The sequence below is a fragment of the Pelophylax lessonae genome (assembly GCF_965119305.1).
Source record: "Pelophylax lessonae genome assembly, chromosome: 12".
Classification (NCBI taxonomy): domain Eukaryota; kingdom Metazoa; phylum Chordata; class Amphibia; order Anura; family Ranidae; genus Pelophylax; species Pelophylax lessonae.
The window spans coordinates 210096876-210112061 of record NC_138779.1 but is presented as its reverse complement, the minus strand read 5'-3'; the positions used below and the strand labels follow the sequence as shown (position 1 = coordinate 210112061).

General features: G+C 42.9%; 1 protein-coding gene across 2 annotated transcripts in view; it reads right to left on the bottom strand.

Moving 5' to 3' along the window:
* LOC309568426 (phospholipase A2 inhibitor and Ly6/PLAUR domain-containing protein-like) overlaps positions 1-15186 on the bottom strand; it is a gene marked incomplete at its 5' end in the record, with an annotated part of 58301 nt that overhangs the window by 39013 nt on the left and 4102 nt on the right. The window contains one exon of one of the 2 annotated variants that reach the window (XM_082274093.1): positions 12472-12594. The exons of the other annotated variant lie outside the window; for it this stretch is intronic. Within the exon in view, the coding sequence (XP_082130219.1) occupies positions 12472-12523 (52 nt within the window). Of the gene's footprint in view, positions 1-12471; positions 12595-15186 lie in introns of those variants that run through there. 2 annotated transcript variants of the gene reach the window in all.

Below are 15186 nucleotides of genomic sequence, written 5' to 3'. Positions count from 1 at the left end.
GGCGGTGAGCGGGAAGGCCGAAGTTACGCTGCAGCGCTGCCAGGCGAGCAGCAGCAGGGTGAGAACGCCGAAAGTGCGCACAAACGGCCCGCACTTTCTGCAGCAGCTCTGACATATCGGGGTAGTTTTTAAGGAACCTCTGCACCACCAAATTCAGCACATGCGCCAGGCAAGGGATGTGCGTCAAACCGGCTAGGCCCAGAGCTGCTATGAGATTTCGCCCGTTATCGCACACCACCAGGCCGGGCTTGAGGCTCGCTGGCAGCAACCACTCATTTGTCTGCTGTTCCATGCTCCTCCACAACTCCTGCGCGGTGTGTGGTTTGTCCCCCAAACAGGCAAGTTGTAAAACTGCCTGCTGTCGTTTACCCCTGGCCGTGCTGAAGTTGGTGGTGAAGGTGTTACGCTGTCCGGATGAGGAGGCGGTAGAGGATGAGGAAGCGGAGTAGGAGGAGTTAGGAACAGGAGGCAAACTGAAGCGCCCTGCAATCCTCGGTGGTGGAAGGACATGCGCCAAATTGCTATCCGCCTCAGGCCCATCCGCCACTGCATTTACCCAGTGTGCCGTTAGGGAGATATAACGCCCCTGACCGTGCTTACTGGTCCACGTATCCGTAGTTAGGTGGACCTTGGCACAGATGGCGTTGCGCAGTGCACACCTGATTTTTTCCCCCACTTGGTTGTGCAGGGAAGGGATGGCTTGCCTGGAAAAGTAGTGGCGGCTGGGCACGACGTACTGTGGGACAGCCACCGACATAAGGTTTTTAAAACTGTGCGTCTCCACCAGACGGAATGACAGCATTTCAAAGGCCAATAATTTTGAAATGCTGGCATTCAGGGCCAGGGATCGCGGGTGGGTAGGGGGGTACTTCCTCTTCCTCTCAAGTGTTTGGGAGATGGAAAGCTGAACGCTTCCACGGGACATTGTGGAGATGGTTGTTGGTGACCCAGGTGGTGGTGTTGCTGACAGATCGTCTGTTTGCGGGGTGGCAGGTGCCGGTATCACTACAGATGTGGCTGGAGCGGCCGAGACTGCAGCAGAAGAGGAAGCAGGATGAGCCAGAGACGTTTCTTGGTTTTGAAGGTGTGTACTCCACTGCAGCTCGTGCTTTGCACTTAGATGCCTGATCATGCAGGTTGTGCTCAGGTTGAGAAGGTTCATGCCTCGCTTCAAGCTCTGATTGCACAGGGTGCAAACCACTCGTGTCCTGTCATCAGCACATTTTCTAAAGAACTTCCACGCTAGAGAACTCCTTTGAGCTGACTTTGGTGCGCTCGTTCCCTTGCTGCGTTGGGCAGTAGCGGGCGTAGTGTCTAGGGCACGGCCGCTCCGCTTCTGCACCCTGCTCCCTCTTCTGCTGTGCTGGTGGCTCTGTGCGACCACCGCCTCTTCCTCCAAACTACTCAGTTCACCTGCATGACGTTCATTCCATGTGGGGTCGAAGACCTCATCGTCCTCCACATCATCTTCCACCCAGTCTTCACCCCTGCCCTCCTTGTCGGTCTCCACAATGCTGAACGCCGCAGCAGTTGGCACCTGCGTTTCGTCATCATCGGAGACGTGCTGCGATGATCCTTGCATGTACTCATCTTGAGAAATAAGTGGTTGGGCATCGCTGCACTCAATCTCTTCCACTTCTGGGGCAGGGCTAGGTGGATGGCCCTGGGAAACCCTGCTGACAGAGTCCTCAAAAAGAATAAGAGACTGCTGTATGGCTTGGGGCTCAGACTGCTGGCCTGATTTGCAAGGGGGTGAGGTGAAAGACGGTTGGACATTGGCTGCAGGTGCCAACTCTGACCTTTCTGCAGTAGACTGGGTGGGAGACAATGTGAAGGAACTGGAGGCACTGTCAGCAGCAAACCAATCTACTATCGCCTCAACTTGTTCTGGCCTCATCACTTCTAGGGGCGTTTGATGCCCTACCAAATACTGATGCAGGTTCTGTCGCCTACTCACACTTGAGGAAGGTGTTTCACTTGTGCGTGTAGCTGGCACAGATCGACCATGTCCTCTCCTTGCAACAGGAGCTCTACCAGCAGCACCACGACCCAGGCCACGGCCCTTATTTGACGGTCTCCTCATATTTCTGTAATTTAAGATCTTGCCCTAGAAAGGTTTTTATTGAATAGCGGAATAGAAAATATGATCCAAAAAAAGTGTATGTATATCACACGTACACAACCACAGTAGGCCCCAATTACTATTGTTTGTACCCCTAAAAGGCTAGATGAGGAGTAGGGGGAGTATGGAACAGGCAGCACCCTCAAACCTTCAGAAGTATGAGATGAACCCCAACAACTTGGAAAGGTGGATCTCTCTCACACGTACCGACACAGACTATCCCGCAATTCAATTGATCCTCAAAGGTTTTTATTGAATAGCGGAATAGGAAATATGATCAAAAAAAGTGTATGTATCTCGCACGTACACAACCACACTAGGCCCCAATTACTATTGTTTGTACCCCTAAAAGGCTAGATGAGGAGTAGGGGGGGTATGGAACAGGCAGCACCCTCAAACCTTCAGAAGTATGAGATGAACCCCAACAACTTGGAAAGGTGGATCTCTCTCACACGTACCGACACAGACTATCCCGCAATTCAATTGATCCTCAAAGGTTTTTATTGAATAGCGGAATAGGAAATATGATCAAAAAAAGTGTATGTATCTCGCACGTACACAACCACACTAGGCCCCAATTACTATTGTTTGTACCCCTAAAAGGCTAGATGAGGAGTAGGGGGGGTATGGAACAGGCAGCACCCTCAAACCTTCAGAAGTATGAGATGAACCCCAACAACTTGGAAAGGTGGATCTCTCTCACACGTACCGACACAGACTATCCCGCAATTCAATTGATCCTCAAAGGTTTTTATTGAATAGCGGAATAGGAAATATGATCAAAAAAAGTGTATGTATCTCGCACGTACACAACCACACTAGGCCCCAATTACTATTGTTTGTACCCCTAAAAGGCTAGATGAGGAGTAGGGGGGGTATGGAACAGGCAGCACCCTCAAACCTTCAGAAATATGAGATGAACCCCAACAACTTGGAAAGGTGGATCTCTCTCACACGTACCGACACAGACTATCCCGCAATTCAATTGATCCTCAAAGGTTTTTATTGAATAGCGGAATAGGAAATATGATCAAAAAAAGTGTATGTATCTCGCACGTACACAACCACACTAGGCCCCAATTACTATTGTTTGTACCCCTAAAAGGCTAGATGAGGAGTAGGGGGGGTATGGAACAGGCAGCACCCTCAAACCTTCAGAAGTATGAGATGAACCCCAACAACTTGGAAAGGTGGATCTCTCTCACACGTACCGACACAGACTATCCCGCAATTCAATTGATCCTCAAAGGTTTTTATTGAATAGCGGAATAGGAAATATGATCAAAAAAAGTGTATGTATCTCGCACGTACACAACCACACTAGGCCCCAATTACTATTGTTTGTACCCCTAAAAGGCTAGATGAGGAGTAGGGGGGGTATGGAACAGGCAGCACCCTCAAACCTTCAGAAGTATGAGATGAACCCCAACAACTTGGAAAGGTGGATCTCTCTCACACGTACCGACACAGACTATCCCGCAATTCAATTGATCCTCAAAGGTTTTTATTGAATAGCGGAATAGGAAATATGATCAAAAAAAGTGTATGTATCTCGCACGTACACAACCACACTAGGCCCCAATTACTATTGTTTGTACCCCTAAAAGGCTAGATGAGGAGTAGGGGGGGTATGGAACAGGCAGCACCCTCAAACCTTCAGAAGTATGAGATGAACCCCAACAACTTGGAAAGGTGGATCTCTCTCACACGTACCGACACAGACTATCCCGCAATTCAATTGATCCTCAAAGGTTTTTATTGAATAGCGGAATAGGAAATATGATCAAAAAAAGTGTATGTATCTCGCACGTACACAACCACACTAGGCCCCAATTACTATTGTTTGTACCCCTAAAAGGCTAGATGAGGAGTAGGGGGGGTATGGAACAGGCAGCACCCTCAAACCTTCAGAAGTATGAGATGAACCCCAACAACTTGGAAAGGTGGATCTCTCTCACACGTACCGACACAGACTATCCCGCAATTCAATTGATCCTCAAAGGTTTTTATTGAATAGCGGAATAGGAAATATGATCAAAAAAAGTGTATGTATCTCGCACGTACACAACCACACTAGGCCCCAATTACTATTGTTTGTACCCCTAAAAGGCTAGATGAGGAGTAGGGGGGGTATGGAACAGGCAGCACCCTCAAACCTTCAGAAGTATGAGATGAACCCCAACAACTTGGAAAGGTGGATCTCTCTCACACGTACCAACACAGACTATCCCCCAATTTAACTGATCCCCAAAGGTTTTTGATTAAATAGCGGAATAGAAAATATGATCCCAAAAAAGTGTATGTATATCACACGTACACAACCACACTAGGCCCCAATTACTATTGTTTGTACCCCTAAAAGGCTAGGAGTAGGGGGAGTATGGAACAGGCAGCACCCTCAAACCTTCAGAAGTATGAGATGAACCCCAACAACTTGGAAAGGTGGATCTCTCTCACACGTACCAACACAGACTATCCCCCAATTTAACTGATCCCCAAAGGTTTTTGATTAAATAGCGGAATAGAAAATATGATCCCAAAAAAGTGTATGTATATCACACGTACACAACCACACTAGGCCCCAATTACTATTGTTTGTACCCCTAAAAGGCTAGGAGTAGGGGGAGTATGGAACAGGCAGCACCCTCAAACCTTCAGAAGTATGAGATGAACCCCAACAACTTGGAAAGGTGGATCTCTCTCACACGTACCAACACAGACTATCCCCCAATTTAACTGATCCCCAAAGGTTTTTGATTAAATAGCGGAATAGAAAATATGATCCCAAAAAAGTGTATGTATATCACACGTACACAACCACACTAGGCCCCAATTACTATTGTTTGTACCCCTAAAAGGCTAGGAGTAGGGGGAGTATGGAACAGGCAGCACCCTCAAACCTTCAGAAGTATGAGATGAACCCCAACAACTTGGAAAGGTGGATCTCTCTCCCACGTACCAACACAGACTATCCCCCAATTTAACTGATCCCCAAAGGTTTTTGATTAAATAGCGGAATAGAAAATATGATCCCAAAAAAGTGTATGTATATCACACGTACACAACCACACTAGGCCCCAATTACTATTGTTTGTACCCCTAAAAGGCTAGGAGTAGGGGGAGTATGGAACAGGCAGCACCCTCAAACCTTCAGAAGTATGAGATGAACCCCAACAACTTGGAAAGGTGGATCTCTCTCACACGTACCAACACAGACTATCCCCCAATTTAACTGATCCCCAAAGGTTTTTGATTAAATAGCGGAATAGAAAATATGATCCCAAAAAAGTGTATGTATATCACACGTACACAACCACACTAGGCCCCAATTACTATTGTTTGTACCCCTAAAAGGCTAGGAGTAGGGGGAGTATGGAACAGGCAGCACCCTCAAACCTTCAGAAGTATGAGATGAACCCCAACAACTTGGAAAGGTGGATCTCTCTCACACGTACCAACACAGACTATCCCCCAATTTAACTGATCCCCAAAGGTTTTTGATTAAATAGCGGAATAGAAAATATGATCCCAAAAAAGTGTATGTATATCACACGTACACAACCACACTAGGCCCCAATTACTATTGTTTGTACCCCTAAAAGGCTAGGAGTAGGGGGAGTATGGAACAGGCAGCACCCTCAAACCTTCAGAAGTATGAGATGAACCCCAACAACTTGGAAAGGTGGATCTCTCTCACACGTACCAACACAGACTATCCCCCAATTTAACTGATCCCCAAAGGTTTTTGATTAAATAGCGGAATAGAAAATATGATCCCAAAAAAGTGTATGTATATCACACGTACACAACCACACTAGGCCCCAATTACTATTGTTTGTACCCCTAAAAGGCTAGGAGTAGGGGGAGTATGGAACAGGCAGCACCCTCAAACCTTCAGAAGTATGAGATGAACCCCAACAACTTGGAAAGGTGGATCTCTCTCACACGTACCAACACAGACTATCCCCCAATTTAACTGATCCCCAAAGGTTTTTGATTAAATAGCGGAATAGAAAATATGATCCCAAAAAAGTGTATGTATATCACACGTACACAACCACACTAGGCCCCAATTACTATTGTTTGTACCCCTAAAAGGCTAGGAGTAGGGGGAGTATGGAACAGGCAGCACCCTCAAACCTTCAGAAGTATGAGATGAACCCCAACAACTTGGAAAGGTGGATCTCTCTCACACGTACCAACACAGACTATCCCCCAATTTAACTGATCCCCAAAGGTTTTTGATTAAATAGCGGAATAGAAAATATGATCCCAAAAAAGTGTATGTATATCACACGTACACAACCACACTAGGCCCCAATTACTATTGTTTGTACCCCTAAAAGGCTAGGAGTAGGGGGAGTATGGAACAGGCAGCACCCTCAAACCTTCAGAAGTATGAGATGAACCTCAACAACTTGGAAAGGTGGATCTCTCTCACACGTACCAACACAGACTATCCCCCAATTTAACTGATCCCCAAAGGTTTTTGATTAAATAGCGGAATAGAAAATATGATCCCAAAAAAGTGTATGTATATCACACGTACACAACCACACTAGGCCCCAATTACTATTGTTTGTACCCCTAAAAGGCTAGGAGTAGGGGGAGTATGGAACAGGCAGCACCCTCAAACCTTCAGAAGTATGAGATGAACCCCAACAACTTGGAAAGGTGGATCTCTCTCACACGTACCAACACAGACTATCCCCCAATTTAACTGATCCCCAAAGGTTTTTGATTAAATAGCGGAATAGAAAATATGATCCCAAAAAAGTGTATGTATATCACACGTACACAACCACACTAGGCCCCAATTACTATTGTTTGTACCCCTAAAAGGCTAGGAGTAGGGGGAGTATGGAACAGGCAGCACCCTCAAACCTTCAGAAGTATGAGATGAACCTCAACAACTTGGAAAGGTGGATCTCTCTCACACGTACCAACACAGACTATCCCCCAATTTAACTGATCCCCAAAGGTTTTTGATTAAATAGCGGAATAGAAAATATGATCCCAAAAAAGTGTATGTATATCACACGTACACAACCACACTAGGCCCCAATTACTATTGTTTGTACCCCTAAAAGGCTAGGAGTAGGGGGAGTATGGAACAGGCAGCACCCTCAAACCTTCAGAAGTATGAGATGAACCCCAACAACTTGGAAAGGTGGATCTCTCTCACACGTACCAACACAGACTATCCCCCAATTTAACTGATCCCCAAAGGTTTTTGATTAAATAGCGGAATAGAAAATATGATCCCAAAAAAGTGTATGTATATCACACGTACACAACCACACTAGGCCCCAATTACTATTGTTTGTACCCCTAAAAGGCTAGGAGTAGGGGGAGTATGGAACAGGCAGCACCCTCAAACCTTCAGAAGTATGAGATGAACCCCAACAACTTGGAAAGGTGGATCTCTCTCACACGTACCAACACAGACTATCCCCCAATTTAACTGATCCCCAAAGGTTTTTGATTAAATAGCGGAATAGAAAATATGATCCCAAAAAAGTGTATGTATATCACACGTACACAACCACACTAGGCCCCAATTACTATTGTTTGTACCCCTAAAAGGCTAGGAGTAGGGGGAGTATGGAACAGGCAGCACCCTCAAACCTTCAGAAGTATGAGATGAACCCCAACAACTTGGAAAGGTGGATCTCTCTCACACGTACCAACACAGACTATCCCCCAATTTAACTGATCCCCAAAGGTTTTTGATTAAATAGCGGAATAGAAAATATGATCCCAAAAAAGTGTATGTATATCACACGTACACAACCACACTAGGCCCCAATTACTATTGTTTGTACCCCTAAAAGGCTAGGAGTAGGGGGAGTATGGAACAGGCAGCACCCTCAAACCTTCAGAAGTATGAGATGAACCCCAACAACTTGGAAAGGTGGATCTCTCTCACACGTACCAACACAGACTATCCCCCAATTTAACTGATCCCCAAAGGTTTTTGATTAAATAGCGGAATAGAAAATATGATCCCAAAAAAGTGTATGTATATCACACGTACACAACCACACTAGGCCCCAATTACTATTGTTTGTACCCCTAAAAGGCTAGGAGTAGGGGGAGTATGGAACAGGCAGCACCCTCAAACCTTCAGAAGTATGAGATGAACCCCAACAACTTGGAAAGGTGGATCTCTCTCACACGTACCAACACAGACTATCCCCCAATTTAACTGATCCCCAAAGGTTTTTGATTAAATAGCGGAATAGAAAATATGATCCCAAAAAAGTGTATGTATATCACACGTACACAACCACACTAGGCCCCAATTACTATTGTTTGTACCCCTAAAAGGCTAGGAGTAGGGGGAGTATGGAACAGGCAGCACCCTCAAACCTTCAGAAGTATGAGATGAACCTCAACAACTTGGAAAGGTGGATCTCTCTCACACGTACCAACACAGACTATCCCCCAATTTAACTGATCCCCAAAGGTTTTTGATTAAATAGCGGAATAGAAAATATGATCCCAAAAAAGTGTATGTATATCACACGTACACAACCACACTAGGCCCCAATTACTATTGTTTGTACCCCTAAAAGGCTAGGAGTAGGGGGAGTATGGAACAGGCAGCACCCTCAAACCTTCAGAAGTATGAGATGAACCCCAACAACTTGGAAAGGTGGATCTCTCTCACACGTACCAACACAGACTATCCCCCAATTTAACTGATCCCCAAAGGTTTTTGATTAAATAGCGGAATAGAAAATATGATCCCAAAAAAGTGTATGTATATCACACGTACACAACCACACTAGGCCCCAATTACTATTGTTTGTACCCCTAAAAGGCTAGGAGTAGGGGGAGTATGGAACAGGCAGCACCCTCAAACCTTCAGAAGTATGAGATGAACCCCAACAACTTGGAAAGGTGGATCTCTCTCACACGTACCAACACAGACTATCCCCCAATTTAACTGATCCCCAAAGGTTTTTGATTAAATAGCGGAATAGAAAATATGATCCCAAAAAAGTGTATGTATATCACACGTACACAACCACACTAGGCCCCAATTACTATTGTTTGTACCCCTAAAAGGCTAGGAGTAGGGGGAGTATGGAACAGGCAGCACCCTCAAACCTTCAGAAGTATGAGATGAACCCCAACAACTTGGAAAGGTGGATCTCTCTCACACGTACCAACACAGACTATCCCCCAATTTAACTGATCCCCAAAGGTTTTTGATTAAATAGCGGAATAGAAAATATGATCCCAAAAAAGTGTATGTATATCACACGTACACAACCACACTAGGCCCCAATTACTATTGTTTGTACCCCTAAAAGGCTAGATGAGGAGTAGGGGGAGTATGGAACAGGCAGCACCCTCAAACCTTCAGTATGAGATTGTGTTCACTGTACCCCACAAAGATTGAGTTCACTGCACCCCACAATGATTGTGTTCACTGCACCCCACAAAGATTGTGTTCACTGCACCTCACAAAGATTGTGTTCACTGTACCCCCCAAAGATTGTGTTCACTGCACCCCACAAAGATTCTGTTCACTGTACCCCACAAAGATTGTGTTCACTGCACCCCAAAAAGATTGTGTTCACTGCACCCCAAAAAGGATGTTGTTCACTGCACCCCAAAAAGGATGTTGTTCACTCCACCCCAAAAAGATTGTGTTCACTGCACCCCACAAAGATTGTGTTCACTGCACCCCAAAAAGATTGTGTTCACTGCACCCCAAAAATGATTTTGTTCACTGCACCCCAAAAAGGATTTTGTTCACTGCACCCCAAAAAGGATGTTGTTCACTCCACCCCAAAAAGATTGTGTTCACTGCACCCCAAAAAGATTGTGTTCACTGCACCCCACAAAGGATTTTGTTCACTGCACCCCAAAAAGATTGTGTTCACTGCACCCCAAAAAGGATGTTGTTCACTGCACCCCAAAAAGGATTTTGTTCACTGCACCCCAAAAAGATTGTGTTCACTGCACCCCACAAAGGATTTTGTTCACTGCACCCCACAAAGATTGTGTTCACTGCACCCCAAAAAGATTTTGTTCACTGCACCCCACAAAGATTGTGTTCACTGCACACCAAAAAGGATTGTGTTCACTGCACCCCAAAAAGATTTTGTTCACTGCAGCCCAAAAAGATTGTGTTCACTGCAGCCCAAAAAGATTGTGTTCACTGCAGCCCAAAAAGATTGTGTTCACTGCAGCTCACACACAGAAAAATGGATGTGGATCACTGACACCTGCCTATCTCCAATCCCACACCACACAGCAATATCGATTGTAGTTTGTAGAACACAGTTTCCCTAAAATTCAGCAGACTCTGTCCCTAACAGGATTGAGAAGAGATCGTAGATCAGGATTGAGTGCAGACCCCACCCCCCACACAGCAATATCGATTGTAGTTTGTAGAAGACACTGACCCTATATAATTCAGCAGACTCTATCCCTAAAATGCCTACAACTCGCCCTGCCTAAACACTCCGACCTGTCCCTCAATTCTATCCGGACACAAATGGTTTTTTCCTGCCTATCTTTCCCTAATCAGCAGCCAGCACGTTGATGTGTGCTCTGTCCCTGAATCTAAGCAGCATAATGACGCCGCTGCGGCTGCCTCGAACTTATAAAGACTTGGTCACATGCTTCAGACGGCCAATCACAGCTACTGAGACATTTGCAGGCATGGCTGGGATGGCTTAAGGCACACCAGTTAAACGATTGTTGATTGGCTGTTGAAAGCCCGCCATGAAAAGAGCGCCAAAGCATGCAAAACCCGGAAATAAAACGACCGAACACGGATTTTTACCCGAACATACAGTAAAGTGTCCGTGTCCGTGTTCGGGTACAAAAAATCCAATTATTCGGTACGAACACGAATAATACAGTCCGTGTTCGCTCAACACTAGTTGCAGCTAATTTGAAAAAGAAGATGAAAGGAAAATGAAAAAAAAAAAAAGAACAAAGGAAAACAACTGTATTTGTATATGAACCTTTTTTTTTTTTATGATAAATAATTTTGTAACTGTTTTTAAAAAATGAGAACATTTGAAAAAAAAAACCTGTGCTTTTGAACCTTTTCATGAAAACGAATTTGTTCCCTTTTAGATTGTAAGCTCTAACGAGCAGGGCCCTCTGATTCCTCCTGTATTGAATTGTACTGTAACTGTATTGTCTTCCCCCACATTGTAAAGCGCTGCGCAAACTGTTGGCGCTATATAAATCCTGTATAATAATAATAATTTGTAGCTAATTTAATAAAAGGAGATACATGAAAATAAAGCAAGGGAAAAAGGATAGGAAAAAAACTGTATTTGTAACTCATTTTGTAGCTAATTTAAAAAAGACGAGTGAAAAATTCCAAAAAATAAAAATAAAAAGTTCTGTATTTGCATATGAACCTTTTTTTTAATGATAAATAATTCTGTAATTAATTAAAAAAAAAAAAAGTGAGAAAATTTTGCATATATTAATTTTTTTTATAAATAATTTTGTAACTGATTTAAAAAAATCAGAACATTTGAAAAAAAAAACTGTGCTTTTGAGCCTTTTCATGAAAACTAATTTGTAGCTAATTTATTAAAAGGAGATAAATGAAAATAAAAAAGGGAAAAAAATAGGAAAACAACTGTATTTGTAACTCATTTGTAGCTAATTATTATTATTATTATTAAGGATTTCTATAGCGCCAGCAATTTACGCAGCGCTTTACAATATTAGAGGGAGACAGTACATATACAATACAATAAAGCACAAGAGGATTTAGAGGGCCCTGCTCAGAAGAGCTTACAATCTAATTTAAAAAAAGACCAGTGAAAAATTCCAAAAAATAAAAATAAAAAGCTCTGAATTTGCATATGAACCTTTTTTTTTTTAATGATAAATAATTCTGTAATTGATTAAAAAAAAAAAAGAGAGATAATTTCTATAAAAAAAATAAAAACCTTTATTTCCTTTGGAACCTTTTCATGATAACTAATGTTGTAGCTAATTTAAAAAAGATGAAAGGAAAATGAAAAAAAAAAAAAAAAAAAAAAAAAAAAAAAAGAAGAAAGGAAAACAACTGAATTTGTATATGAACCCTTTTGTAATAACTAGGTTTGTAGTTCATATTAAAAAAGATGAGTAAAAAAAAAAATGTATTTGCATATATTACTTTTTTTTAATAAATAATTTTGTAACTGATTTAAAAAAAAAATAAAAAAATTGGATAAGTTGAAAAAAAAAAAAAAACTTCTGCCTGAATTAGAAAGTGTATGATATCATTATATTTGATCATTTAAAATAACCATTTAACATACCAGAAAGAAGATGAAATACAGATACAATATATTTTTCGAGGGACAGCCTACCTGTCGCTGGAAGGATGGACAGAATGCCGGCAATCAGGAGGTAGGTGGTCATGGTGGTCCTGTACTATTATAAGAGCACTGAGCTTCTTTCCTGAGCTCTCTGTACTACGGTGTAATTTATTCCTGTGTGTTGGCATAGATAGACTCCGGGGAGGGAGGGGGGAGATGGCATGTTCCAATTAAAGTATGAAAGCTTTTCCATGTCATCAGATGGCTTGAGCAGGCAAAGCCCGGCATTGGTAAGCAAATACCGTGACATGTTGATGTTCAGCAACTGCATTAAGAACATATCTTGGATGCCAGCAGTAGCGGTCATGCGTAAAATAATGATACAATGCGTAAAATAATGATACAATGTGTAAAATAATGATACAATGTGTAAAATAATGATAAATGTGCATACCCAATCATCTCAGCGTCTTTTGGGCCACCTTGTGCTTTACAGTAGATGTAAACCTTAACTGGACCACATTTAGCTGTGCCATCCCGGAAAAATCTCCAACATGCGTCCAATATGTTTATTTCCTAGGATCGCCAGCTCCATCTAGTGGCCATAACCCAGTATTTTTCCTAATTGAGATATCTCAGGAAAATACCACATTCCGGCCACTAGATGGAGCTGCTGATCAAAGAAAATAAACATATTTAGGCAATTTACAGGGATTATTTGTGATGGCTCTGCACGTGTTTAAGACATTTGCACAGCAGGGACAGAGCATTGTCACCAGACCGGAAGATTTTGCTGCTCAATGACCAGGCCACTTTTTTTCAACTTGGCACTGCGTGAATTTAACTGACAATAGCCCGGTCATGCAATGCTGTACCCAAACGAAATTTACGTCCTTTTTTTCCCACATACAGAGCTTTCTTTTGGTGGTATTTGATCACCTGTGCGCTTTTTATTTTTTGCGATATTAATAAAAAAAAAGCGGAAATTTTGCAAAAAATTGACATTTTCTACTTTGACTTAAAAAATATCCAATATATTCAATTTTTGTCATATACTTAGGCCAAAATGTATTTAGCTACACGTGTTTGACAAAAAAATTCTCAATGAGCGTATTTTTTATCCACTCTAAGACCGGAAGATTTTACCCCCCTTCCTGACCAGGCCATATTTTGCGATTCGGCACTGCGTTACTTTAACGGACAATTGCGCGGTCGTGCGACGCTGTACCCAAATGAAATTTACGTCCTTTTCCCCCCCCACAAAAATAGAGCTTTGTTTTATAGGTATTTGATCACCTGTGCGATTTTTAATTTTTGAAAAAAAGAGCGACAATTTTGAAAAAAAAAAAAAAACAATATTTTTCAAATTCTGCTATATAACATTCCCAAAAAAATAAATAAAAAAAATCAAAATTTTTTAACATTTTAAGCCAATTTGTTTTCTGCTACATATTTTTGTTAAAAAAAATCGCAATAAGCGTATTTTGATTGGTTTGCGCAAAAGTTATCGCGTTTACCAACTACGGGAAAGATTTGTGTCATTTTTATTGTTTTTTTTTTGCTAGTAATGGCGGCAATCTGCGTTTTTTTGAAGGACTGCGACATTGCGGCGGACAGATCGGACCCCTGACTGACATTTTTGACACTTTTGGGGGGACCAGTGACATTACTACAGTAATCAGTGCTATAAATATGCACTGTTACTATAATAATCACACTGGCAGGGAAGGGGTTAACACTGTTGGTGATCAAGGGGTTAAATGCATGCCTCATACTTACTGACGTGTGTGTGTGGGGAGGGGGGTTCTGTGACACAGACAGAGATCGCAGGTTCAGCTATGCTGAATCCTGTGATCTGTCCCTGTCTGTCACAGAGAAGATCTGCCTGCTTTGTTTCCACAAGCAGGCGGATCTTCTCACACTTTCCCCGACGATTGGGGAAGAGAGAAGGCAATCGCCGCCTCTCCTCCTCCGGCCCGACTCCCGCTGTGTCTAAACACAGCGGGAGCGAGCCACTGGCGGGGCATGCGTGCCGCCGAGGCAGCTAGAAGTCCAGCGACGTCGGTCTACGCCGCTGGACCCAGGGCTGCCACTGTGCCGCAGTAGCAGCACAGTGAGCGGTTCTAAAGTGGTTAATAGGGAGATGGGGCACAGCGTGGTCATTTTATAACTGGGACAGAGTGTTGTCACCCTATGATAGGGAGACAAGGACAGAGTGTTATCACCCTATAACAGGGACAGCGTTCTGTCACCCTTTAATTTGGGAGACAGCGACAGAGCGTTATCACCCTATAACAGGGACAGAAAGTTCTCACCCAATAAAGTGGGGTACACACTATAAGAAAATTGGGCGAACGATTGTCCGATTTTCCTCGATGTTTCACAGCAAATCGGAACTGATAAAATAATTTGCTTACGAAAATGCGTACGAAAATTCTCGTACGACAAAAGCTTTTTTTTGTTGTTTCTGATCATGCGCAGTCTTTCTTTTCTGATTTTTTTTTCCAAAATTGTACGAAAACGGTACACATTTAAAGAAAATTGTTTGTTTTTTCCCCGTATGAGAAAAATTTTGGAGCTTGTCCCTTTGAGAATTTGCGTCCGAAAATTCTGAATCGTCTGTAGAAAGTTCTGTACATACTATACGAAAATCGGACGAAAATTATTTGGACAAAAATGTTCGCCCAATTTTCTTATAGTGTGTACGAGCCTAAAGGGGGTGTTTGATGAGCACAGAGCAAAGTTTTACTGCCCTTAGTTGACATC